General features: G+C 44.1%; 1 protein-coding gene across 17 annotated transcripts in view; it reads right to left on the bottom strand.

The window, feature by feature from the left end:
- BRSK2 (BR serine/threonine kinase 2) overlaps positions 1 to 27,461 on the bottom strand; it is a 426,862-nt gene that overhangs the window by 184,829 nt on the left and 214,572 nt on the right. For all 17 annotated transcript variants that reach the window (XM_075129314.1, XM_075129315.1, XM_075129316.1 and 14 more), the window contains one exon: positions 22,748 to 22,842. In XM_075129314.1, the coding sequence (XP_074985415.1) occupies positions 22,748 to 22,842 (95 nt within the window). The remainder of the gene's footprint in view (positions 1 to 22,747; positions 22,843 to 27,461) is intronic.

Raw genomic sequence — 27,461 nt, 5'->3', positions numbered from 1 at the left:
TTTCATTCGGTGCAGGGGAGAACCTAGCCCACGGACAATAAAGCTCTTATTTATGTACCTTGCTATTACATCTCAGTCTTCTGATTATCTAAATCCCAGTCATCTCATCTGGGATAATACTACCCCTACTTCCAGAATTTAGCAGGAGACTGTAGCTAAAATTATGTTTGGTACCTGTTTGTGTAGGAGTCTTAAGACAAGATACAGGTCCAGCTCATGAGTTAGCGTAAATCAGAGCAGATTCACTGGATTCAATGGAACGGATTTACACCAGCTGACCAGCTGGCCAATAACATTCAGGTCATTAACTACACAGAAGTGGGGCACTGTGGTAGAGGGGAAGATGAAAGACAGGGGAACCAGTGTGAAGTTAGGACACAAAGATGTGGGAGAACACGAGAATAATAATACAACGGAAAGAAACACTGATGGCAAATGGAGTTACAAATAAGAACACAGCACTTAAGAGAAATGTTTGATCTGTGGCCCTCGCTGAGATGGGAATAAAAGTAACAGCCCGTGTGTGTAGAAAGCCTACCTGGAGCCCACTTCATCAGTCACACTGTGCCTCTCTGAGGTCAGCAGATGTGATAATGAAGTTGCTCCGATCCTCCTGACACCCATTTGGCCCAGTGAAGTGTCCTGAAAATTCAACAAGGCAGGAATCATTTCTCATCCTTTTTCAAAACTGAATTCCATATCACACTTCCACCGGGCATCTAGTCTAACACTATGCAAGAGGCAAGCACTTTCTAACACTGTGGCTTGGAAGCCCAAACACAGGTGACAAACTGGTTCCTATCTTCCACTCTCACTGGTTCATCAAGTCAAAGAACAATAAAGGAACACAAATCACAAATAATACATTACACTTCCAGAATGATAGGAAGTTTAAGCGGGGGGGGGGGGGGGGGGCAGATGCAAAAGGATGAGAATACTGAGATTCACATAGAGTGCGGGAGGATCAGAGGCTACATTGCTTTATGAAGAAGAAAATTTAGTTTAGCCTATAATTAAATGGATGAGTCTGCAAAGCCAGGCAGGTGTCAAGAACTGGTAAATTGGGGGCAAGATGGAATCAGAGTGAAAACTGGGAAATGAAGTGCAGGTGAGGGGAAATACTCTGGGTTTTTATTTACCATCTGAGGATGAATATTTATTTTATGATCCTGTGTTGTAGAACTAAATCCCTGGAATTGTTGGGAATTCACCACTGTCACTCCAGTGTAATGCCATGTAACTCCACTGATATCAAGGGTGTTATATCTATGTAAAAGTGGAATAACACAGTGGTGAATCAGGCCTTATAAACATACATGCATTTCTTTTTCATTGGCAAATGTCAGGATGCATTCCAAAATTACTACCAAACGTCAAAGGTCTTTGGAGCAAGCAGACAGAACTTAGAGATTGACTCCAATCCTGTGTGAAGAGGGAAAAGCCTGCTTTTTGGGCTTTCCCACTGTGGACACACAGAAGGATAACATCCCATTTTATTCAGAATACTATGATCCCTGAAGTGTGTTTTCAGCCCAGGCAGCCGCCTTCCTTCTCATTTTAGTGAGGCAGAAGGCAATTTTTAGAATAATTTTCAGATGAGTAGGAACCTCAGGATTTAAACCACTGTTATTTGTATAGCATCAAGCGTGGCGCACTGGGCATCTCTCACATTGCAGTGTATTTTAGCAGCCATGGCTCTGACCACATTCCCCTTCTAAACTGCTTTTCCAAGAGCACTTATAACTCGTTTATTTTTACACTGAACTTATGAGTTCCTAGCAGATTTGATTAGATGAGATTTCATTGGTTTTTCCTCCCCTTTTTGTTAGCACAAACATATCAGAAGACTCATGTGGAGTATTGGACTTTGTGGAGAAAGAGAGGCTAACTTTATACACAATCAAGCATTTTCTATTGCAGTCTATGCCCTGTGGTGCTTTGGGTGGGATGTCGAGATGCCACAGAACTCTTTGCTTTCTTCTTGCATCACTGTGGCATGGACTGAGAAGAAGGTGCCCAGAACCATAGCTGCATTTACCATAATGAATCAAATTGGCTTTGAGCAGTTTAAACCAGCCACTTGAAATTACCATAATAAAGTTTCAGCTTCTAAGGTTAACAGTCTCTGTATATGCACAGATATTCCACCTGGAACTCACTTAAAAATAAAAGCAACAAAAATCAAATAATCTCATTGAGAAGAGGGATATTATGGTCTGAAAAAATATATGTAACGGGTGGAGCAAAAGTGCCGGGGTTGAGTAAAGATCATCTTTTATAGCTACAGGATCAGATCATCTGCGGGATTTATTTCACACAAGAGACGTCACGGGGGTGGACACTCTTGGACCAAATTCAGTCCTGGTGCAAGTGGATGAAATTCCATTAAACCAGTGGGAGCTGCATCTGCTTATGCTAAGTCTGACTTTGCCCTAATATCTTTTATAGAATTTTAAACCCATGGGATTGCTGTATTAAAATGAATTAAAGTAATCTGTGTGATGACTGGCAAAGTAACCTGACTGGTCACATCTTCGCCAGCCAACACATAGTTATTCCTAATTTTCTGGCTATAAAATCCAGATAATTGTCCCACTCTACTTGGCACAGGTGAGGCATTAGCTGGAGTACCGGGTCCAATTCTGGATGCCACACTTTAGGAAAGATTGGACAAACAGGAGAGAGTCTAGAAGAGAGCAACAAAAATTATAAAAGAAAATAGAAAACCTGACCTACGAGGAAAAGCTGAAAAAACTGGGCATGTTTAGTCTTGAGAAAGGAAGACAGAGGAGGGACTGGTCTATATGTTAAGGACTGTACTAAAGAGGACAGTGATCAATTGTTCTCCATGTCCACTGAAGGTAGGACAAGAAGTAATGGGCTTAATCTTAAGGGCAATTCAGGTTAGATATTAGGAAAAACTTTCTAACTAACTTTCTAACTATGCATTTACCATAATGAATCAAATTGGCTTTGAGCAGTTTAAACCAGCCACTTGAAATTACCATAATAAAGTTTCAGCTTCTAAGGTTAACAGTCTCTGTATATGCACAGATATTCCGCCTGGAACTCACTTAAAAATAAAAGCAACAAAAATCAAATAATCTCATTGAGAAGAGGGATATTATGGTCTGAAAAAATATATGTAACGGGTGGAGCAAAAGTGCCGGGGTTGAGTAAAGATCATCTTTTATAGCTACAGGATCAGATCATCTGCGGGATTTATTTCACACAAGAGACGTCACGGGGGTGGACAGGGTAGTTATGCTCTGAAATAGGCTTCCAAGGGAAGTTGTGGAATCCCCGTCGTCTGAGGTTTTTAAGAACAGGTTGGACAAACACCTGTTAGGGATGGTCTAGGTCAGTGGTTCTCAACCAGGGGTCCGCGGTCCTGCGGCTGAAGCCCCGATCGCCAGCTCCCCATGCGGGGCTGAAAGCGGGAGGTGCAGGGCTGAAGCCAGGAGGTACAGGGCTGAATCCCAGAGCCCTGGTGCTCCTTGTGAGGCAGAAGCCCTGAGCCCATGGGCAGAGCTGCGGACATGGAGGGCATTGCCCCCCCCACCTGCAGCGCAAGAGCAGTGCAGTCCTGGGGGCAGCTCCACACCTCTCTCCCCCATCTCCTCTCCCTGCCCCTGGCCAGGTCGGCAGTGAGAAGCTGGAGCTAGGCAGTGAGGGGCAGCTGCTGCTCTGGCTGGTGCCATGGAGCACGCAGAGGCAGCGTTCCCTCTACTCCTGCTGGTGCCCTGGGTTGAAGCTGCTCCTCAGCTCCCATTGCTCCCGCAGAGCTTCTGTAAGAGCCGCCTGGCTGGGGAGACCCGGCTCCATGGCTGGCAGAGCCCTCCGGGAACAGGGATCGCAGGGGAGTTCTCCCAGCACACAGCCCCTAATACTCCTCTCCCTACACCCTGAGCTACCCCTCTGCCCGCACACAGCCCCTAGTACCCCTCTCCCTGCACCCAGAGCTACCCCCTCTGCCTGCACACAGCCCCTAGCTACCCCCTCCCTGCAACCACAGCCATCCCCTGTGTGCACACAGCGCCAGCTACCCACTCCCTGCACCCTGGGCTACCCCCTGTCTGCACACAGCCTCTAGCTACCCCCTCCCTGCACCCTAAGCTGTTTGCAAGCTTTTTGAGCTAAGCCCCCCACCCTTGGGTTATAATTTTTGGTTGCACCTCCCCAAGGCTCCTCCACAACCCAGACTGGTGGGTGGCTTGCTGAGGTGAGTCGGGGGTAGAGGTAGCACTTCCTCTCTGGACCCCACCATGTGGAGGTGGCTCGAGCCCCACTGGCCCCTGCCACCCAAAAATAGAAGTCAAACTTCACCTATGCCCAAGGCCTCTGCCCCAAGACTGCCCACCCCCCTGCTGGGCCCTGGAGTTTTTATAGCATGTCGAGGGGGTCCTCAGAGAGAAAAAGACTGAGAACCCCTGATCTAGGTTTACTTGGTCCTTCCTCAGTACAGGGGGCTGGACTTGATGACTTCTCAAGGTCCCTTCCAGCCCTACATTTCTAGGATTGTAAAACATCTAGGTCAAATTCAGATTTGTGCACGCAGCAACAATCTTGAAACTTCCAGTCACCCAGGTCCTTAAGTTCCTGAATCTCACCAAGACCCCAATTCAGCAAAACGTACTGAACTTAAAGCATGTGATCAAACTCATCCCTTTTCAACACAGCACTTAAACCTGTGTTTAAGACCCATAAGACATAAGTACATGCTTAGCAAAACATTTAAGCACATGCTAAGCTTTGAATAGGGATAGATTTAATCATGTGCACAATAAGAACCTATCTTCCTCTAGTTTCTGAATCTTCCCATTCTGCTCAAACCCAAATCCTTGATTCCTCTACAATGGACCCAGTTAAAAAGGATTTTTAACCTTTTTTTCAGGCAGATAAGAGCTACTTATCAATACTCATCATATGAAATATTGCTAGAAACTGCAATATCTTATCTGCTCGTAAAAAAAAAAAAGGTAACTTTTTACTACATCTCTGCATTTGCCAGGTGTGTTATTCTGATTGGCTGTTAAATTATTTACTTTCAAGTCCTCTACTCAGTTCATGCCTGGTAAAATTCTTTCAGTTATACTGAAATCAACTAAGTTACTCTGAATTCATCCGGGTATAAAGGAGAGCAGAATTTGTCATGTGTGGGTTCCCGAACAGCACAGAAAATACTCTCTAATTCTGTCTAAATTACATAAGCTCTTAGACAGAGAGAGAATGAAAACACAAACATTTAGCCTACATATTTATATGGTAAAAAGCACACACAAAAATTACAAGTTACATTTTCCCTAAACAAAGGCAAAACTGCACTGGAGCGCCATCTAGTGAGGTTAAAAGCTATGCCAGCAGAGGAGCTGCACTGGGAGTCGCAAATGTGGGAAATTAGAAGTAAAAAAGCTGTATATTCCAGGCCAGAAAGTACTGGCTGCGTAGGCAGTGTCATCTAGTGGAATGAGCACATTACAGGCAGTTAAGAGGTCCTGAGTTACAGTCCTGGCTTTTCCACTAAACTTGCTATGTGGTCTGGGGCAAGTCACTTCACCTTTATGACTCAATTTCTCCACCTGTAAAATGGGGATAACAACATTTACACCCCTACTTCACAGGGGAGTTATAAGGATTAGTTGATCTCTATATCGTGCTTTGATCATGTAATGTGCAAGATGAATACTGCATCTGAAGAAGTGGGTTTTTACCCACGAAACCTTATGCCCAAATAAATCTGTTAGTCTTTAAGGTGCCACTGGACTCTTTGTTGTTTTTATGAATACTAAGTATTCTTCTTATTACAAAATATTCTACTATAGTGAAAAATGTATTGAAAAATCATCCTATTAAGCAAGCTACTCTCTTAAGAGACCACCTTAAAGTATCCCCAAACATAGGAAATATATAGGGGAGTCTTTCCACTGACTTACTGGGTTTTGGATCAGATCCATATTGACTGCAATTCTGTTCCATCTTCATGAGAAGACCATTAAGCAACTGATTTTTGGTGGTCCCTTAGTGTTAACTTGACAAGTCTCACTGTATATTGAGTATTTATAACAGATACAGGAAGCATGTACTGTAGGATTTTTCCCTTTGCCTAAATAATCCTATACTAACCTACATCAGAATACTGAGTAAAGAAATCCTGCATAATAAATGGCACACTAATCACCCATGATTTAGGCAGGAAGAGAGAAATTAGGAAATACCACACTATTTGTAAATCATGATTCACCCACACTCAAATTCAGATCCTCAGCTAGTATAACCTGGCAGAACTCAACTGAAATCAATGGAGCTTCACCAATTTACACCAGTTGCACATAAAGATCTGGCTCACTTGCTTTACAAGCCAGCTCACTCTGAAAATGAGCCCACCTACTCACACAGTTGAACCTATATACAAGAGGTACCCTCTTTTCCTATGGACAATCACCACATTCCACACACACACACATTCTGATATGATCATATTCTACACTTGTTAATATAACATCCCACTCACTTATTGTTGCTAAGTGCCCTGGACCATTATATAATCATACTAAGTAGCAGTCTATTCCAGATTCAAACAGCACCTTGTCCACGCTGGATTCTTTGCTGAATAGGTGGGAGGAATTCTGCTGTTTATGAAAGGACTGACTGCTCTGGAAACTGAAGTTCCCTATTTAGCCACAGAATAGGAACACATGGGTAGCTGCAGTGAAAATCTGTTCAAACTACTGTGTCTCAAAATTGAAAATTTTGTGACAAAGAGTACCTTAACTGGAAAATAGAGTTTCAAAGAAACTGAAATTTTTCAAAAAAAGAAATTTTTACCTATTGTGACAGCGTCAGGCCAGATGGCTACAGGAGAGTAACAGAAGGCAGATATATTAGCCCCAGGTTGAGTAGGTCCCTTTTTCTTGGGTAAGGTAACAGTGAAGGTTCCAGAATAATCAGGAACCTTCTGGAGACAATTAAGACAGACAGGCTGATTAGAACACCTGCAGCCAATCAAGAAGCTGTTAGAATCAATTAAGGCAGGCTAATCAGGGCACCTGGGTTTAAAAAGGAGCTCACTTCAGTTTGTGGTGCACATGTAAGGAGCTGGGAGCAAGAGGTGCTAGGAGCTGAGAGTGAGAAGGCGTACTGCTGGAGAACTGAGGAGTACAAGCATTATCAGACACCAGGAGGAAGGTTCTATGGTGAGGATAAAGAAGGTGTTGGGAGGAGGCCATGGGGAAGTAGTCCAGGGAGTTGCAGCTGTTGCACAGCTGTTCCAGGAGGCACTCTAGACAGCTGCATTTCACAGGGCCCTGGGCTGGAACCCGGAGTAGAGGGCGGGCCCGGGTTCCCCCCAAACCTCCCAACTCCTGGTCAGACACAGGAGAAGTTGACCTGGACTGTGGGTTCATGAAAACAGCCAAGCTGAGGGCTGCCGTGAAGCTCCAAGGCGAGCAAATCCGCCAATAAGTGCAAGACCCACCAAGGTAGAGGAGGAACTTTGTCACACTATATATAGGTAAAAAATCCTGGGTATGTGTTTGTTTTTTATGGGGTTTGCCCCACTTTCCCACCTTTTGTAACGTTTTCTAACTGACAAAAGTGGGAAGACAATTAGGAAGTAGGGAAAAGTAAGTTTTAATTGCACATTAAAAAGGTCTGAAAAATGGAGTTTCCCCACTTTATCAAATCCCACTCCCTTTTCCCAGTGAAAAATGGGAGGGAGTAAAAAAACAAAAAAAAGGGGGGTGGGTAGGAGAAACACCCTGAAAATTAAAAAAATTGGATATATTTTTTTTCTTTTTTAGGTTTATAAAACTGCTTTGAAAGTGGTGCCCTCGGCAGTGAGAGACAACAAGAGGTTAACGAAGGACAGAAGGGATTTAGGAAGGCAATTCAGGGACAGCTGAGTAGGAGGGTAGAGAGAAAATTCATCAAAGAAAAGAGATAAGAACATTAGAATGCGGGGATTTATTTCAGGGGCATTAGTAAGGAAATCTGAGAAGAAAAAAACTTTAAAAGTAGCTTTAGCACAAAATATTTGAGAGATGGGTGACAGGGCGCAGACTTCCTCAATAGTAAGTACAGGTTTCAGAGGAACAGCCGTGTTAGTCTGTATTCGCAAAAAGAAAAGGAGTACTTGTGGCACCTTAGAGACTAACCAATTTATTTGAGCATGAGCTTTCGTGAGCTACAGCTCACTTCATCAGATAGTTTATGCTAAACACCCCTCCCCCCGCCCCCCACACACTCTGCATTTCCACCCACTGATCAGCACTATACATCAGTCTCTTATATAGAATTCATTGTGACGATCTCCTCCTGGATTCCATGGAGGTACTTCTGAACTGTAGGATCTGACCCGAGAGCGAATTCTTCTAGGGAAGCTGTAAACAGTTACACACCCGAGTGATATCCCTCCCTTCTTGACTTGCTAGCCCCGGTTACTTAGTTACACAGAACTGCAATCTGTCCAGCAACACACGACAGATAGCCATTAAGAACTGGGGCGAAAAGTTAAAACGCAACCACCCCAGATATAGTTAACAGCCAGAAGCTTTCCTGGCCCACAGGCATCAGATGAAACTCGGCACGTTGTCCTGTTGATTAATTTTGCCACTGCTGAAGCCTACTGTTCTCTTTTTTTGGCATTTGGGCCTGTCCTCTTCTCTGTGGGGAACCAGCAGATGACAGTTCTGGGCATGTTTCTGCCTGTTGAAGCAGTGGGAAAGCTGAAGTCAGGAAAAATTCAGGATTGACATGCTGGCTTTTTAGCTGAATGCACAGAATTGGAGTTATGTGGGAAGCATATCTTTAGTGCGCCAGGTGTTTTAAAAGAAGCGCCTGCTAGTGGCACCTGTTAGAAATAGAAGGAGGAGACCTATCCCATGTCTTTCTGATAAGACTTTCCCATTTTAGAGGTGCCCGGACTCTCCAGAAAGGTGAAAAATCCACAGGCATTTCAGTATGAAACCACTGCGTGACCTTGATGTAGCCTGGCATATTTGGCCTAAATTTTCAAAAGTGATCAGTGATTTAGGGGGCCCAACTTAAAACACTTTAAAAGGGTCTAATTTTTCAGAAAATCTGAAGCACCTGCCCTCTGAAGAAACAGTCCCCTTTAAGGTGTCTCAGGTTGTGCATCCACAGATCTTGAGTCACTTCTGAAATTCTCCATCTCTGTCTGTGTTAACACATGGGAACCCCTTGGAGAGGCTATGGAACAAACATCACACAGTGAGATACTGGCACAAGGGGCAAACTTTAAGATTAAACTCCTTTCCATCTTCCCAGTGGTCTGTGTGAACTTAGGGTGAATACCACCCAACATGACTGTTTCATTGATGTATGCTGATGCTATCGTTACCCCTCAGCATGGAGCCACTGCCTAGTCAATGCAGAGGCACAGGTTACCATCAAGTGTTAAACAGAAAACAGGTCAGGAATGCAAGGTGTCCTAATATACCAGGCAGGTTAATTATGGATACCACTGCCTTCTAAGGGTAGAATCAGCCCACATATGACTATAGTTATGTCACTATCTAGTAGCTTGCCTAAAAAGAGAATAAGTGAGCCCATTAGTCCTGATAAGTAAAAAATATTTTCCTTTAGTGGAAGAGAGTGCTGCCAGTGTTTTTGCAACTGAAGGTTATGAGTTCTAGCTGAGGACACTAGTATCTGCATGAAGAATGCCTATGGACAGAGATCACTGCCACGTGAGCATGCTTCATGCACAGACCAACATATCAATATTGTATCCACAGTGGATTTAGCTTCTCCAACGTGCCAGGAGGCAGGGGGACATGATCAGACCTAGCATCTGGTGGTTCCCAGAAGCAGAGAGGAAGTACTCAAATGCCTAAAAATCTGCCATTAAAGAGACAGATGAGCACGCTCTAATCGTGGCAAAGCAAGAGATAAGCATGCTGTATCCGGCTCCATCTGATGGTTCTGGGCCTAACTGTTAACTGGATCGGGATTGAGCCCTTCCAGCTTTTTCTCAAATTCTTGCCAGCTCTTTGTGGCCAGGTGCTGGAAAGACAGACTGAGGTCTCGTCTATGCTTAAAAGCTTTGCTGGCATAGCTTTGCCAGTTGCAGTGTGAAGACTCAGCCCATGCTGGCAGAAGAGTTCTTTTAGTGGTATGGCTTATACCCGAACTAAATAAACTGTGTAATTTCCAGCATAGACAAGACTAAAGTAAAGTCTTCGCTTCAACGGCTTGTCTCAGATAAGCAGGAATGTATTATAGTACTTAATGGGGCCTGGACCTACATTGTGATGCTTGTGCTGGGACTCAAAACTCAGGGCCTGCGACTGTGCTCAGTCCATCCTACTTAAAGACCAATGCGCCATTAATCTGAGAGGTTTCAGAGGAACAGCCGTGTTAGTCTGTATTCGCAAAAAGAAAAGGAGAACTTGTGGCACCTTAGAGACTAACCAATTTATTTGAGCATAAGCTTTCGTGAGCTACAGCTGACTTCATCAGACGCATACTGTGGAAAGTATAGAAGATCTTTTTATACACACAAAGCATGAAAAAATGGGTGTTTACCACTACAAAGGGGTGGGGGGAGAGAAAACCTTTTGTAGTGGTAAACACCCATTTTTTCATGCTTTGTGTGTATAAAAAGATCTTCTATACTTTCCACAGTATGCATCCGATGAAGTGAGCTGTAGCTCACGACAGCTTATGCTCAAATAAATTGGTTAGTCTCTAAGGTGCCACAAGTACTCCTTTTCTTTTTATTAATCTGAGAGGCAACACTTGCTATTCCCATCCTGGTTCTCTCCCAAACAAAGGCTGCCGGTGAGGATTCTGGGCTGTGCAATATGGACCACCACAAACTGAGACCACCAAAATAATTTCATTTACAAACCAGCATAAGATTTTGAAGTGGAGGGGGAAAAAATGTGCATTAACCTATTGTGCTGATGCTGAATTGCCCTTGCTTCCTCTTGAAATCTGCTCCTGAAGCATGTGTGCTCTGTTGCAATGCTGAGGCATCACCAGTCTCCTGTAACTTCTTACAAACTTGCTGTGAACAGATACCAGCATTATGATTTGAGGCATGGCTGACATGAAAGCAGAGAAGAGTTGCCTTTGATACACAAATTACATCAAGCCAAAATGGATACTCGCTCTGCCCCAGCACAGAGAGGAATGCCAAACAGGAGTTGTGGTGCAACCATGGCTAACATTTAGATTCGTTGGTCAGCACGGTGCTCAGCTTACTACCTGCATGTGAAATCCACCCTGGACTTTGTTTTCACTAACTCTGGGTAGAAAAATTGGGAACAAGGCAAGGACGTGACAAAGTAGTCTATCTTTCTGATGAGATGCAAAACTGATGTCCTGACCCCTTGTGGTTATTACCAACCTCATGGTGCTTTACATAAGAATTTGGCCTCCCTAAAATTTCCCACTGTAGTTCCGGCTGGAGAATCAGGGCTTAAATTAAGCAGGAGCTGTCTGGAGTGGAGCTCCGGTAAATATTTTCAAACTTCTGGGGCAGAAGCCCTGAGCCCTGGCACACCTCGTGGGGCTGTAGCCCCGAGCCCCAACACCCCCTGTGGGGCTGAAACCCTGAGCACCAATGTCCTCCACAGGGCTGAAGCCCCATGCCCTGGAGGGGGCTCCAGGAAATACTCAATGAGAATTTAAGCCCCGTGGAGAATATACTCTGAACCTTCCCATTTCAAAATTTAAAAACCCGGTGCTGTTACAGAATGGCCACTACCTTTCTTCTAAATCTCAGTGGTAAGGGAGTGGTTCATATATACAATCTATAAAGCATTTCCATCAGGGAGAGAGGGGTCACATTCACACAGGGTGTCTGTGCAGGTGATCAGTGCTGCGAAGATGGTGCATTGCTAGGACTCAACCAGAATCCAGTCCTTTATAGTACATTCCTTTATGCAGTAGCTGCAGGCATGGAGCAGGCTTATTCCTCGGCCTGTTCAGTAGTCTGATTGGAGATTAGAGAAACCAGTCTGAAGCCTAGCTTTGGTTTCTTACTCCCTGGGCCAGACATTTGGTGGGAATATGATGGAGGCAGTCAAAAGGAATGGATAAAAAAGTGGCTTTTACAGCGCTCTCACCGGGTCAGGGTGTTAGAGTGTGTGAAGACATAGATGATATAAAATAGAAAGCTGGGCTTAGCTAAAGGTATACAGACTGTCTGAACCTTGAATTCTGAGACCCAACCGCATGGAGAGGTTCTATTTGTCTACCCAGTCATTATGGGCCTGATCCAAAGCCCACTGAAATAAATAAAAAGGCTCCTGGTGACTTCAGTAGGTTGTGGATCAGGGCCGTGTAGCACACATAATTGCAGGACCCTGAGTAATGCCTGAAGGCGGTAGATTGTGTGTGTGTTTGCAATTGGTACCATAGATGTTTGAGCCAGACTGCTGTTATGTCAATTTGTGGAACTAAAAGTAGGAGAAAAAATAGGTCCAATTATTGCTATAACTTGCCTAAATGCGTCAATTGATCACTCTAAATTTAGAGAGCGAAAGGCACCATGTACTGTTGACAGGTTTGTTCTTCTGACAGGTACAGCCTGTGCTCTTGATTCTTGTTTAATTCCCCTCCTAAAGAATAACTCAAACTGTGCTGAGTTGTGGGTGTGGTGGAAAGAGGAGGAGGAGAGCGATTCTTCTCCGTAGGAAAACACAATTATCCAACTTCTTTAACTGCTCCAACAGATGACAAGTGAGTGAGCTTTCAGTGCCACTCGCCAGCTCCAGATTAAAACAAAACATTCTCCATTATACATTCAGTAACAGATACCTAGTCCCAAACTCCCTGTGGCAGGAGGAAGCCAGGGAAAATAACCCTTTTATTTCCTCATGTTTTCCATACAGCAAGGTGCTTTTTGTTTCTTTGAACTTAGAAGACAGAATATCACTTATGAAGTTGTGCTGCGCTAAATGGGTTGTTACTGGAATACAAACTAGGGTCGCGGGGGGGGGGGGGGGGGGGCTGCATGTGTGTTTGTGAACTCGAGCTCTTTGATGAGTGCCAATCATTCCGACAGTTTATTCACCACCTATACACTGTCAAACACACACACAGGCATGCACACGCTTCTAATCCGCTCGTCTCCAGAGGTAAAAGAAGACAAACCAGTTGTAATTCTCTAAACTGAAGATGAACCAAAAAGAGGGTTTGTGTGCGATTGTGTGTACGCACACAAGTGCACTCAGCAACCTGCAAGACACCACTGGTGTTAAAGTGAGCTGGACTGTGTTTGTATGCATGCATGTGTGCATGCATACAGCAATGTGGAAGCGATCTTCATATAAATCTGAGAGTGTGCACGCACACTCAACAACATGAAAGAGACTGCCTTTGTAAATGTGAATGTGAGAGAGTTTGCGTGTGTTTTGGGGGGAGGATTTTATTTAATTTTCCTATTTAATCAGGATCTTTCCAAGGATATAAAAGTCTTCTGGGTGGTTCTCTTTCTTCAGCAACATGACAACCTTATTGTGATAATGTTTCCGAACCCCACACCAGGGCCGAAGCAGGGGAAAGGCTGGGGCAGGAGCAGTACTGGGCCGGGAAAGCTCTGTGCCTCAGGCACTGCGAAGCATGCTCCTGGGGAAAAGAGCTGTGCAAAGAGAGCTCCAGCCCAGCAGCGCAGACAAGCGGGAGGAGAGAAGTCAGCTTCTGAAGGAACACTGCCCTGCAACAGTAGGAAAAGGAGCGCTTAGTGAGGCGATCTGGTTGTGAGTCCCCCCCCTCTGCTTTTTTTTAGGCATCAGCCAAGAGGTAGGGAGAACCTGTGAGGGGCACCAGAGGATCACTTCCATCAGCCCTGAGACTCTGGGGTAGAGCCCTGCAGCGGGATAGGGATCCTGCGGGTCCCACAGGACCCACTGCCATAATAGCGAGAGCGTGTAAAATGTACTCTGTTGTGGGCTGGATTAGGTGGGCAAAAACCCCCCAGACTGCAGTAATTTGTGGGTTTATGCAAGTTTAAACAAAATGCAAGTTTAGCTACACCTGCTGTTTAAATTGACCTTATTATCATTCACTTAGAAATACATTTTAAACAGAGGCTCCAACTATCAAAAAGCTAGTGCTGTGAGCAGTGTTTCTGTTAAATGTTTTTCAAAAAGCAATAACAATCCTGACATATAAATAACTTGAACGATAGGTTTCAAAGTTCTAAAAACGATGTTTAAGTGGTTTAAAAAAAATCCAGGTTTTTTAAAGCAACTTATTTTATAATCCTGAAAAAAAATCTGCACCTTTTAAGCAAAATGGTGGTGCAATTTGTTTTGACATTCCGTGTGATATACACCTGACAGCAGTTTGCCATAAATGGTGTTTAGCAATGTAAAAGAAGTTTTTCTTTTTTTAAAAAAAATAAGGTTTTAATACTTAAATTTAAGCGAGGGATAGAAAGATTTGATGTCTATTATAACAGGAGTTAAAGTATTTTACATGGTTTAAGCAAAATTTGTTGTATTCTTTTAGTTGTAAAACTTGTGTCTGAATTCCGTTTATATATATAATATATTAACCAACTTTTTATGTTTTAGTAGCATGAGGGAATCTGTCTCTCTTGCAGGACTGGCAGGATCTAAGGTTTTTGCAGGCAGAAGTGGGATAAAAATGGAAGACACAATGCGGGAGCAGGTGGGCGTGGGTATTGTGGGCTGGGCTAGGAGTGGGATTAAAAAAATAGACCTGCACAGGGCTCTACTGTGGGGTTTGAAACAAAGGACTATAACTAAACAGTAGCCATACTCCAAACTGAGGCACTGGGTGTGGTTGTAAGTGATCAAGAAGAAGGGTGGGAGAGGTAGATAAGCTGGAGGATAGGGATAGGGTTCAGAGTGATCTAGACAAATTGGAGGATTGGGCCAAAAGAAATCTGATGAGGTTCAATGAGGACATATGCAGAGTCCTGCACTTAGGACAGAAGAATCCCATGCACCGCTACAGGCTGGGGACCGACTGGCTAAGCAGCAGTTCTGCAGAAAAGGACCTGGGGATTACAGTGGATGAGAAGCTGGATATGGGTCAGCAGTGTGCCCTTGTTGCCAAGAAGGCTACAGCATATTGGGCTGCATTAGTAAGAGCATTGCCAGCAGATCAAGGGAAATGATTATTCCCCCCTATTCGGCAGTGGTGAGGCCACACCTAGAGTATTGCGTCCAGTTTTGGGCCCCCCACTACAGAAAGGATGTGGACAAATTGGAGAGAGTCCAGCGGAGGGCAACAAAAATGATCAGGGGGCCAGGGCACATGACTTACGAGGAGAGGCTGAGGGAACTGGGTTTGTTTAGTCTGCAGAAGAGAAGAGTGAAGGGGGCTTTGATAGCAGCCTTCAACTACCTGAAGGGGCGGTCCAAAGAGGATGGATCTAGACTGTTCTCAGTGGTGGTAGATGACAGAACAAGGAGCAATGGTCTCAAGTTGCAGTGGGGGAGGTCTAGCTTGGATATTCGGAAACACTATTTCACGAGGAGGGTGGTGAAGCACTGGAATGGGTTACCTAGGGAGGTGGTGGAATCTCCCTCCTTAGAGGTTTTTAAGGCCCAGCTTGACAAAGCCCTGGCTGGGATGATTTAGTTGGGGATGGGTCCTGCTTTGAGCAGGGGGTTGGACGAGATGACCTCCTGAGGTCTCTTCCAACCCTAATCTTCTATGATTTTAAGGTGAACAGGAGGTGGCCTGAATATAGGCCATCCTACAGTTTCACACTTTCAGGGCCCTGGGCTGGCATCAAGTGGCGCAGGAGGGTCCAGGTCCCCCTACCCATCTCAGATTCCTGGGATGGGCAGCACTAGGGGGTTATTGACAAGGAAGCAGACCCAGCTGAACTCCATTCAAGGGACTCAGGACACACTCATCTAAAAGAGAGACTGGAGCAGCAGGCCCTGACCATTAGACCTGCTTACTGTACAGCCAACCCTCCTAAACTTAAAATCAATCTGTCAATCATGAGAACAGTAAGCAATACAAGCCAGCCAGTGCAGTTTTTCTAAATCCGGAACTCTGACAGGTTTGGTGGGTTTTTTTTTAAAAAACCTCTTTTTCCTTAAGGCTTTTTTTTTTTTTTAATATAAGGAAATATTATTTTCTCTCATACTTATTATTTTGAACACACAAATGTTCCAGGTCTCTTGTGTCCCAGTATCCTAGGTTCATCTGAACACAGTACATTGGAAAAATAAATGGATTTTCTGTTTCTCTGGTAATCTGTACCTACTGGGTGAGATTTTCAGAAGTGGCCTAACTTCGCTTCCACGGCAGACATACAGTCATCGAGTTTAAGGCTGGAAGGGACCATCAGATCATCTAGTCTGCCCTCCTGGGTATCACAGGCCACCGACACAACCCAGCACCTGCACACTAAACCAACAACCAAAATGAGACCAAAGCACTGCAGCCCACAGGTGACTAGAGTATTATGTACCATAGGCAGAGAATAGGAGGGATTGAGATGCACCAGTGCTTAAGGCCCCCGCAATGGCAGGGAAATGATTAAATGAGATATACTTTGGCAAGTGACTTGAACCCACACGCTGCAGAGGAAGGTGAAAAACCTGTAAGGTCATTGCCAATGTGACCTAGGAGAAAATTCCTTCCCCACTCCACATGTGGAGATCAGTTAGACTGAAGCAGGTGAGCAGGAACCAGCCAGCCAAACCCTGAGAGAATGCTTGGTGCCATCTCAGAGTCCCACCCCCGGCTACAAATGGTAAAACTCCAGCTGACTGCAACTGGAGCAAATTTATGCTAATGGAGAGTCCATCTGAACTCCCCCTGCCCTCCACTGGGTCTAATTCAGCCCTGGTGTAAGAGGATGTGACTCCACTGAATATTGACCTTCTTAGACTGGGGTTGAATTTGGCCCTAATGGCATTGTTTAGCTCTAAGGACATGTCTACACTGCCCCACAGTTCAGACTACAGGATTGTATAGATATGCCCTAAAACAGAGAGAGAAAGAGATTAGCTTCCCCCTGAAGTTTTTTTGAACTCCTGCTATAGGTTTTGGTTGGGTCTGTTGATGAGACACACTTGTCTTGAACCCACACAAAATCTCCCTTATCACCTCGTCATTTATGAGGATTTTACCAAAAGCAAGCTTTCAAAACTGAATGCCAGAACGGAAAAAAAAACCTAGAAAAGTCATAAACAGGTTCTCTTTCAGTGTACCTTTGCGACCAAATGCTTCTTTGTATTCTCACAGCCTTATCCAAAGCCCATCAAAGTCAATCAGGACACTTCCATTGCCTTGAATGGGCTTTGGATCAGACCCCAACTTAGCCATGTGGTCAGCTAGTACAGTCAAGCTGATAGTCCAAAGATTAACATGTTTGGAAGCTAGGCATTCCAAGAGAAGACTATGGGTTCTGGAATTCTCTTCCCTGCCTTGGACTGACAGGACTGACCTTTAAGGCATGTTGCCAGGGCAATGTATTTATTCAGTCTTTTCCTGAGGAGAGCTTTTCTGTGGTGGCTCTTCTCTAAACCCTCTCCAGTTTTTCAAAATCCTTCTTGAATTGTGGTCACGAGAACTGGACATAGTATGCCAGTAAAAGTGGCAACAGTGTCATATACAGAAGTAATATAACCTCCCTACTCCTACTTGAAGTTCCCTGGTTTATACATCCAGGGATTGCAGGAGTCCTTTTGGTCACAGCATCACACTCAGAGCTCATGTTCAGCTGATTATCCACCAGGGCCCCCCAAGACTTTTTCAGAGGGTCACTGCTTCCCAGGATAGAGCCCCCTATCCTATAAGAATGGCCACATTCTTTGCTCCTAGATGTGTGACATTACAGGGAAAATGATGAAGGGGGTCCACTCCCCTGAGATACTAGCCTCCATTAAAAGCCAACACACAAGGCAAGATGTAAAATAAATAAAGGACACATGCACACAAAGAAAGGCAAGTGTAGGTCAATTCTCTGTTGTCAAGCCTGTGCCTGCCTGTGGTTTTCTCAGGATCCCTGTGTGTCTAGGCAACTAATCAAAGGCCACCGTCTCTTTCCCACTCACCTCTTACCTTCCTCTTGGTGCCACAAGCACAGCCTTTCCAGGAAAAACATTTCACGTGACGGCTCACCAAAAACACATTGAAACAAACAAACAAAAAGCAGCTGTGCATATTCTGGCAGTGTTTCAGGTGACTTACAGAAACTTTCCAAATACACCTCAGCTATATCAGAGAGAGGGTTCCCTGTGACACCCACACACTGCCCCAACTAACTGCTTAAACCCAGAAGGGCTCCTTCCTGTACAATTTGGGAAGTTATCCGAAGCAGGATGCATACCTTACTTCCTGTTCTTCTGAGAGTCCCCTTGTGGGAATGGGTAATACTACCGTTGGTAAGCTCTCGCTCTAACTGTGGAAATCCAATACCCGTGCCCTAGGTTTAATAATGGTGGTTTGAGCTACAATTCAAAATAATGATCACTGAACAAAGAACCATGATTTGCTTTTAAGTTTCATTACTCATGGATAAATACCACATCCTGAATTCTCCATTGCACTAAGACCACTTCACATCACTGTAGCAGAAAATTATGCCCACTTTCCAGCTCATTTAGACTACCCTTCGATTGCCAGGGTAGTGAAAAGAGGCTGTAACACAAGTGGAAATCATGTCCTGTGAGTCTTTCCTATACTCCTGTTACACATCTCTTTCTCTGGAGGGATATATAAAGATTCAGCTCAAGCTTCAGGATAACATGCTGACAGGATGCATTCACCAGCCTGTGGCAGTGACTTAAAGCTGCAATTTAGCCAATCAGCTACAAGGCCAATTCTTTATAATATTACTAGCACCCCTTGCTGCAGTTATTCAGGGCCCCATGTGTTCTGTGAGTCCACTGCTGCAGAACTTGCTGTAGAATTGACCGCCTGCTGAGAAATTGTGCTCCAGAATCTAAACGTCCATTTAAATAAACATAACTATGTTTCTTATGGTCAGGTAGAAAATCTTGGACGCACGAACAAAGTATAAGCTCATGCCTGAATCTGCAGATAGGCTGAAACAATAGCTCTGAGAGGGGTGACATGATCACATTAATCTCAAAGGGGGTATTAACTCTGAAATCAAAAAAATAATAACCTGTCACCACTGTGAACGAACCTCACTGCTGATTATTTTTAGCAGAAATATCCTACTTTTCTGTCTATCTCACAATCCCTAAATCCTTTCCACACCTCCGTAGGTGCCAAAAGCCACAACTGCTCCCAATCCATCTGCCGAAAGCTCCAGCATCACCTCTGACAACTGACATGATGCAGTGAGGCACTGACAGTAGACAAGTTTGCCGCAAATTCAAAACCTGAAAATATGAGGATAGCATAAATGAAATGGAATTTAATATTATAGTAAATAACACAAGGGCTACTATCCTGTACTACCATTTTCATTTTTAATTCATTAAAATCCTCCTTTTTAAAGTGCAAATGATGCTGGTGCAGAACTTCCAATCTGCAGCACCACACAGAGTGCTGTAGAATCCAGAATGCTAGCTATGGAGTTCACAAGGTCTTTTTTAGATTTAAAGCGACAGGATGCCACAAACTCCATCTCCCCACCATGTTTGGAGGACTGTGAATGAGCAGCTCATAGAGTAACTCAGCTCTAGAGGATATAAACTTAACATGCAACACACAGGCTGAGATGTTCAAAACTGACTAGGCAGTTTAGTCACACAACTCACGTTAATTTCAGTGGGGGTTGTGTGGCTCAATTCCCCTGTTGGCATTGAAAATCAAATCCACATGTTGCAAATTTGTATTGTCAGTAATGGCTACTGATTTATGGACATTGGACTTTCTGGGCCAAGTTCTCCTCTTGCTGACAAATAAGAAGTAACTCCATTGAAGTTAATGAGCCAGGTCCCCATCTGGAGAAAACTGCCATAACGCCATTGACTTCAACAGAGTTACTTCTAATTTGCACGAGGGTAAATGAGAGAAGAATCTGGCCCACTGTGTCCACAAATCAATGGATGCTACCAAACATGTAGATGGATGATCCAGCTCAAATCGGTTACACCAGTGCAAAAGTGGAGTGAAGTCAAAATCAGGCCCTCTGTCTTTTGTACGGGTCTAAGACGTTACACATTGTTGTTGCTTCAACCTAAAATCAATGTTCCAACCATGACAGAGGTGGACCTATGCAAGAAGCACGACTCTCGGATTTATGCACAACATGAAAGTGTAAGAACACCAAGTGCCTACTCCACAGACAACCCATACACATCTGCTTAGCAGTCTACCTACAATCCAGTCCCTTTAATGGGGCTCACATTATACATTTACTGCAGCTTCATGCTGCACCACGCCTGCTCTTGTGTCATCTCCACAGCGGCAGTTCTGTTAATTGAGACCAGCTGCTTCAATTCCGAATTATTCTCTCCAGAAATATTGATAGTATTATGCTATGATTAGAAAGCACTTTACCAAATGCCTCTCAATTCTGCAAAGTTCAGATGAGGAGCAGCTGTGGGGAGAAGGGCCAGTTCCCTGAATGTACAAAACACACACAGAAAAAAGGGCTAGCTGAAAAAATACTGGAGAGAGAAAAGCTCTAAGAAGCAGATACAGACAGAACAACAATGGCAGTCCTCTGCAGGAGAGAGCTGCATGCTGTGTGGGCCACTGGTGCTTATTTTAGATGCTGAAGGGCAGACTTCTTCCTTATGCTCTAGGGTAAATGGCCACAGTTCTGCATCCTCAATACTGCAGGTGGAAATGTTTATCAAATCCATTTCAGAGGTAGACTAAGGAAGGTTCCATGGATCTGGGCCCTGGTTTGGGAGAGTGACTGTGGAGAATGCAACATTTGGATCTACTGACTGAGGTGAGTGGCCCATTGGCAGAGAGAGCTACGGCCTGCCATTGGGACTGAGGAGCCAGAGGGAGCATTTGCAGGATGGGACTGGCAGCATATAGCCACACACTATCTGACCCCACCTTGGGCTTCTTCCCTGTAGCTGCTGACTCTGCCCTGTAGGCTCTCAGCCAGCTGGCTGGCAGCAGCTGTATTGTGATGTTGTAGTATGAATTGGGAGTAACTGAATTCATGTCTCCTCAGTTCTTCTCCTGAAGAACTGAGGATTAAAATAGCTAATAGTCCTCCCCAACTTAATTTAAGAGAGCCAAAGCCTCGTCTCTGACTGTCAGACATAGAGCAATCCTGAAAAGACATTTGGTCACTACATTTATGTAATAAATGAGATACCCACTCCACTTCCATATGCTATCGCAGCCTATTGAGTATGCAGTGGAGAGCCTTAGTAAGAGAAAGTTTTGTGGGCAGTGATGTGAAAGGTTCAGCAGGAAATCACAATACATGGTGTCCTGCAGAGAAGAATTTTGCAGAATTGCACAGGGAATGTGACACTCTTCAGCACTTATCCCTGGAAACAAGGGCCACCAATGCATTACTCCAGTTTTACACATAACTGGAGTAACACAACAGTGAATCAGCTCAAAACAAAGGGATCACTTTGCAATGCTAGAAGTTCTGCTTTGCCCCCCCTCAATGAAATATCAATGAGACAAATAACATCTTTGATATAAGACACTGCACATTAAAAGGGTCTCACAATTAACATAAAAATCATGTTAAATAAATTCCTTATCTGTGTTACTAATTAATCAAAGTATTAAAAGTCTAGTTTAATGTTTGCCAGGTATGCAGTTTATTTACTTTTTCATTTTACTCCCCTTAGAAAACGAAACTAGACTGGGCAGTTGCCCTTTAAGTTCTAGTTTTGTTGCCTGTCTATTTCAGTTCCTGGATTTTGTGGACTAGCACATGGCCATTTGAGTTCCCAGTGCTGAAGGTGGTTGAGGAAAATATATCACTGAAATTCCAAAAAACAAAGGCTGAAAATATTTCCATTCACTTGAAGAAATGCTGACCCCCTTTTTCTGTTAAATCTAAAGTTTGGACCTAAAATTAGCAGGGTGTTCTTTCAATCCCCAATTTTCCTTCCATTCCCAGTGAGGTTGTTGTACCTACTAGTACTGGAAAATAGCTACTATACATAAGCGCACACACAACGAAACTCCTCACAGTGACAATAGTGAAAAGACTTGTGCCATATGTGGTCAACAATGGGCTGCAAACTGCCCATACATTGGCCAAATTCACTGCTGTCTTAAACCGTGCAATTCTGTTGATTCCACTCATGTCAGGGCTGTATTTGGCCCTGCTGTTCATCAAATCAGATAAACAAAACAGCAGGTTCTCCTGGTAATTAAACTCATTGGGCTAGATCCTTATATGGTTTAAAATGTCATGGCTCCAATGATATCAATGGAACTATACCAGTTTACACCAGACGAGGATCTGGTGCATTAGATCAAAGAGCAGAATGAAACCATACCACAGAACAGCAGCAAGAACACGCACATAACAGAATAGATGTCCTCACCAATCTCCAAGAGTAACAGGCATCACACACCATCTGGTGGAACTTAGAACCCCAACACATGCATCTGCCATAGCCCAGCAGTAACAGCACTGAGGCTGGCCATTAATTTTGCTCTTAATTAAAGCACATGCATACTCCTTCTCTTTAATTCCAGCCGCCCCCACCCCTGAATTATTATTATTATTATTATTATGCACAGCACAGTCCTAGAACTGACAGGGATGTTTGTTAAACATAATTAAAGATATTAATTTTGCATGGAACAGAAGCCACAGAGCCAAGAACTATGCTTCCCCCCCTCAAATCTCCCATTAGAAAATTACCTTCATTAGCACCGACTCGCTGAGCTTCTCTCTGTTGACAATTTTTATCGCGACCTTTTGACATGTTACACAGTGAACCCCCAACTTCACAAGCCCTGTAGGAGAAACAGAGAGATAGAGAGAGAAAGATGGTTAGAGACATCCCCTGTTAAGCTCTTTGCTGGTAGCATCTTACATGGCAGTTTGGCTATTTATATGCAAATGTTTTTCCATTAGTCCTTCTTACTCCCAGGAAAAAAAAACCCTGTGAATAATGAATAAACTGCAGAAGATCCTGCAGCACTAGGACTTAACCCATGTCTACACTAGGAACGCTTTGAGAGTACAGCTATATCAGTGTACTATACTCGCAAAGCACTTCTAATGCAGACGTAGCTTATACCAGTAAAACTGAGCTTTTGACAGTATTGCTTATTCTGGCCCCCACTAAGACAAATGAGCTATACTGGCTCAAGAGCAGCTCTTCCCATATAACTGTGTCTACAGAGGGGGCTTTTGCCAGCACAGCTATATCCATCGGGGATCATACCTCTTCACTCCACTGATTAATGGAGCTGTGCTGGCAAAATTCCATAGTGCAGACCTGGCCTAAGATCACTTCCAAATTCTCCCAGTGCTGCCACAATTAATGGGGCTGTCATCTTTCTATTTCAGTCTCTCCTGCCGGACAAATGGACATCATGATGCAATGTTATCACAGCATGCAAAAGCATCAACATGTTCTGATGAAATGTTGAAACCCACTGATGGTTTCCTGTCCCAAAATAATTTTCAGGGCAGTTATATGGTCATACATGCAACAGAATGAGGGAATCCTTCTCCGACCATTTATCTAGATGATACCACAACATTTGGGACAGAGACAAACCTAAACGAATAAAAATAAAACCAACCAGTAACTGGCACTAGGGGTATCAATAGCTATTACAGACTATAGGTCAAATTCTTCTCTCATTTACAATAGTGTAAATCTGGAGTAACTCCAATGAGATCGCTCAATTTACACTAGTGTTAGACTAGCATCTGTCCCTTTACCTTTCAACTTCCCTTCCATAAAGTACGGTTCTGCTCTGAAGGGTAGCAACATAAAAATGACACCTTCTTACTCAACAGATCTACTTCCTGTGTGTATTCAGTCAGATCTGCTTGCCTTTAGTGACTAAAATAAGTTTTTGCTGCTTTTTACTCCCATCAGCACTGCAGAGCCAACACAGCTGCAGGAGAGTATGTTGGATTCTATTACTTCTTGTGCATCATCAACAGAACTGTCTATTAAGTTTGAATCAGTGAGACCTGTGCAACCAATGGCACTGCACAAAATGGAAAAAATCCTGCTTAATTCTCACAGCCCAGACTGGGGTTTAGAGTGAGGAGGAAAAAACCCATCTTTTTTACTTATAAGCTGAATATAGTGGATTTGGATCCTTGAGAGACAACGAACATTGGGAGGCCTTTTCACATGGCAAACCACACGTCCAGATGGACTCATATTAGCCTGTGTCTCAGAAAGATCTGGCCCCAGTGGAGTGAATGGGGGTTCTACCACTAAATCCAATGGTTTGTCCTCAGATGTATGCCTACTTTTTACATCACTGTAAACCATACTTTGGAAACTGTGAAAATACCCTTATTTATGCCCAGGAAATGAATCCCACCCGCCTTTCTAGCTCCCTCCCTCTTCTGCACTGTGTGCCAGGTTTGTTGGAACTTTCTCTTCGCACACCACACAACCCGTGTTCAAACTCAGCTGGTCAAGTGCCGGCACGGCACAAAGCACTTTTACTCTTCAGCCATAACATAAACAAGTCATAGAAACGAAGAGCTCAGCAATGACAAACCCATTTGAAATTAGGTCCAGCAACAGCCTGCCCGCTGCCTTGGGCAACTCCCTGCACCCAGCTGTTCTAGGACCGGACCACGCGCCCACATCTAAATTCAGTCTACTCAATAAATTAACGGCATTGCTGGTGCACAGCTCTCACAGCAGTGCAATGCTACCGTTGCTGCTCCTCCTTGGCTCCACTCCTCTGACTGGACAGCGACTCCTTGGCACTAATCACTTGTGGCTATGCACAGATTTACTCTTTGTCCATCGCTTTCCCCTGGCCTCCGACGTGAGGCAGAGCTCTGAATGTCTTTTACAAAAAGAAGAAGTGCATCACGTTTGCATCAGCCTTAACTCTTCCCCCCTTGCCCCATACTAAAATACTCTGGCTTAATTTCCAGTTGTATTCTTCGTAGCTGGATTCCCAGCAGCCCCACTGTTGCAATGGTACAGCACTACATGGTTGCACCATGCAGAACGCCGCCTGCGAGAGGACAGTGACGGTGACAAAAGACTAACCTGAAGCAGTAGTGTTCTCCCCTAAGGTACTATATTGAATTGCTGGTACCTTAGATTGCAGGATCTGAATTTAAATATGTTAACAATTAAGGATGAGGTGGAGACTACTAATGTGTAACTGGAAAGTCTTGGAGATGTGAGTTCCCTATCTTTATCCCACACATGGGTAAACGTGTGCCACACATCCAAGTCTGGAGATTCTTAGTAAGCAGTGTCTGTTGGCCCACATGTGCACAGTTGCTCTCTTTGTGCTCCAGACAGAGGGCATAAGAGATAGTGCAAGCCGACACCTCTCCATTTCCTCCTCTTACCACGAATCAGGTAAGATCCAAAGCAGAGCAGAAGGTACAAATAGGAACCACACATCTCAAGAACTTCCAGTTACAGGTAAGTCACCTCCATTTCTTCTTTGAGTGTTGGTCCCTGTGTGTAACTGACAAGCAGTATACAGACTGGGGATGGGTGGGTGGGTGCAAGGGACTCCCTGAAAGGGGAGAAATATATATCAGAACGCCACTCATCAGTGTCTCATTGTCCAGTGCCTCTCCCTGGCCACGAACTTGTCAGACAACGTCAAAAGCTCAAGCTTAACCATTGTGTCTACCTCGTTAATAAATGTTAAACACTGAGAAACACTACATGCCTTGTAGAAACCAGACAATGAGCCTGATTGTACTTTCACACTGGTTCTACAATGGGTTAACTTCACTAACTTCAAGGAATTTCTCAAGATTTACATTGGCGTAACAGAGAACAGAATTAGGCCTTACATATTTGAGATCACTGGAATTTCTCTCTCCCTCCAAGCCAAATTTAAAAAATACAAATAAAGGAAGGTTGCCCTAGTGCTGCATGTCTTGTGCCTGACGTGCAGGTAGAGAGAGGACGACATTCTCAAGGGCTCTCAATCCAGCACCTTTCTCCAGCCCCAAATTCGCTTAACTGTGTATATTTGAAAAAGAAAAATTAAACCTTTCCTTTGGATTTTTGCTTGCCAATGTCACATGATGACTACGAGCAAGAGACACTTTGTGTGTGTGTGGCCTGCTAGTGGCTAATCCACGTAAAGGATAAGAGCCTACTACTGCTAGTAGTTAAGCAAGTTGCTCTTTTAGTTCAAGCAGTAAAGGCTTTGGAGCTGAAAAGTCCCGGCTGCTATCCTTCCTGATAACCCGTAGTGGGGAGTTGTTAAACAGAGGTGGATTGTAAGGGAATTTGAACACCTGTGCGCTTCAGATGTTTAGGATGAGCTTCTTCTGCCACACAGAGTGTGTAATGTGCTAGGTGTGTTATGTTTCCTTCTAGTGGCTAGTCTAGGGGATAAGAACCTAATAAAGCAAATCAACTAAAGGAGTTACTCCTGTAGCTGAAGTGATAGAGCAGAGGATCCAGGGTTCCATCCTTCCTAATAGGGCATGGCAGAGGCATTGTTATAAAAGCTCTGGATCGGTTCCTGTTTGGTTCTTATTCTACAGTAAAATTAGCTAGCTCTTAGGCCTCTGAGTTAAAGAAGTTCATTAATTAAAAATCTGTACAACACTTCTGGAGGTGCAAAGCGGTCCATACATTCTGGCCAGCCACTGGTATAGCTCCACCAGTGCAATCCCTAAGGTAACAGTATGCTGTAATTTGCACTGGCTCAGCTTATCCAGGATTTAAACAGAGGCAAGGTGCACCTGTGCAAATGATGCCTTTGCCAGTCTACCTTTAGGGTTTGAGCCAGTGCAGCTATACCAGGGGCAGAAACCCTCAGTGTAGACTAGTGATCAGTGTTTTATTTTAGAGCCCCTGCAGGCAGAGATCACTGGGAATCAAGCAAATGCAAATAAAAGGTTTACATAACAATTCATCTGAACATCCCACCTCCATACTTTGCTCCCTCCTTTCTCACTGCCAAAGGGACTTCCACTTTCTATCCCAGGGTACCCCATATGTATCAACATCCAGGGTCTACAAAATGGGCTGCTACAGATGAGGATATGATATGCAGACAGTTGACAATTTGTCAGTCTTCCTTGGGCCTCAGCTTCACTAGGAATGAAGCACTCTAATTTCAGGTTGGGGGAGAAGGAAGGGAGTGAGGAGAGCTATCATCACCTTTTCATTTATAATTAAAAGCCAGAAACTGAAAATCATAAGAGCACATTGCTGTTTTCCACCAAACAGAAAGAAGGAAACCCACCAATGATACAAGGGAAAGGCTGACATGAGAAAAGAAGAGTGAGCGGAAATATCTTTGCCCTTCACGTCCTAATGCTATAGTGTCCTACTGACAAACCTATGGTTAAATCGTAAGCCTAGGGGTGAACTTGAGCTGCTAACCGGAGTTAAAAGCTGAGATGCTATGTCTTCTCTGCTATTCTAACCTGA

Source organism: Caretta caretta, chromosome 6 (assembly GCF_965140235.1).
Source record: "Caretta caretta isolate rCarCar2 chromosome 6, rCarCar1.hap1, whole genome shotgun sequence".
In the NCBI taxonomy this organism is placed as follows: Eukaryota; Metazoa; Chordata; order Testudines; family Cheloniidae; genus Caretta; species Caretta caretta.
This window is presented reverse-complemented; position numbering and strand designations above follow the sequence as displayed.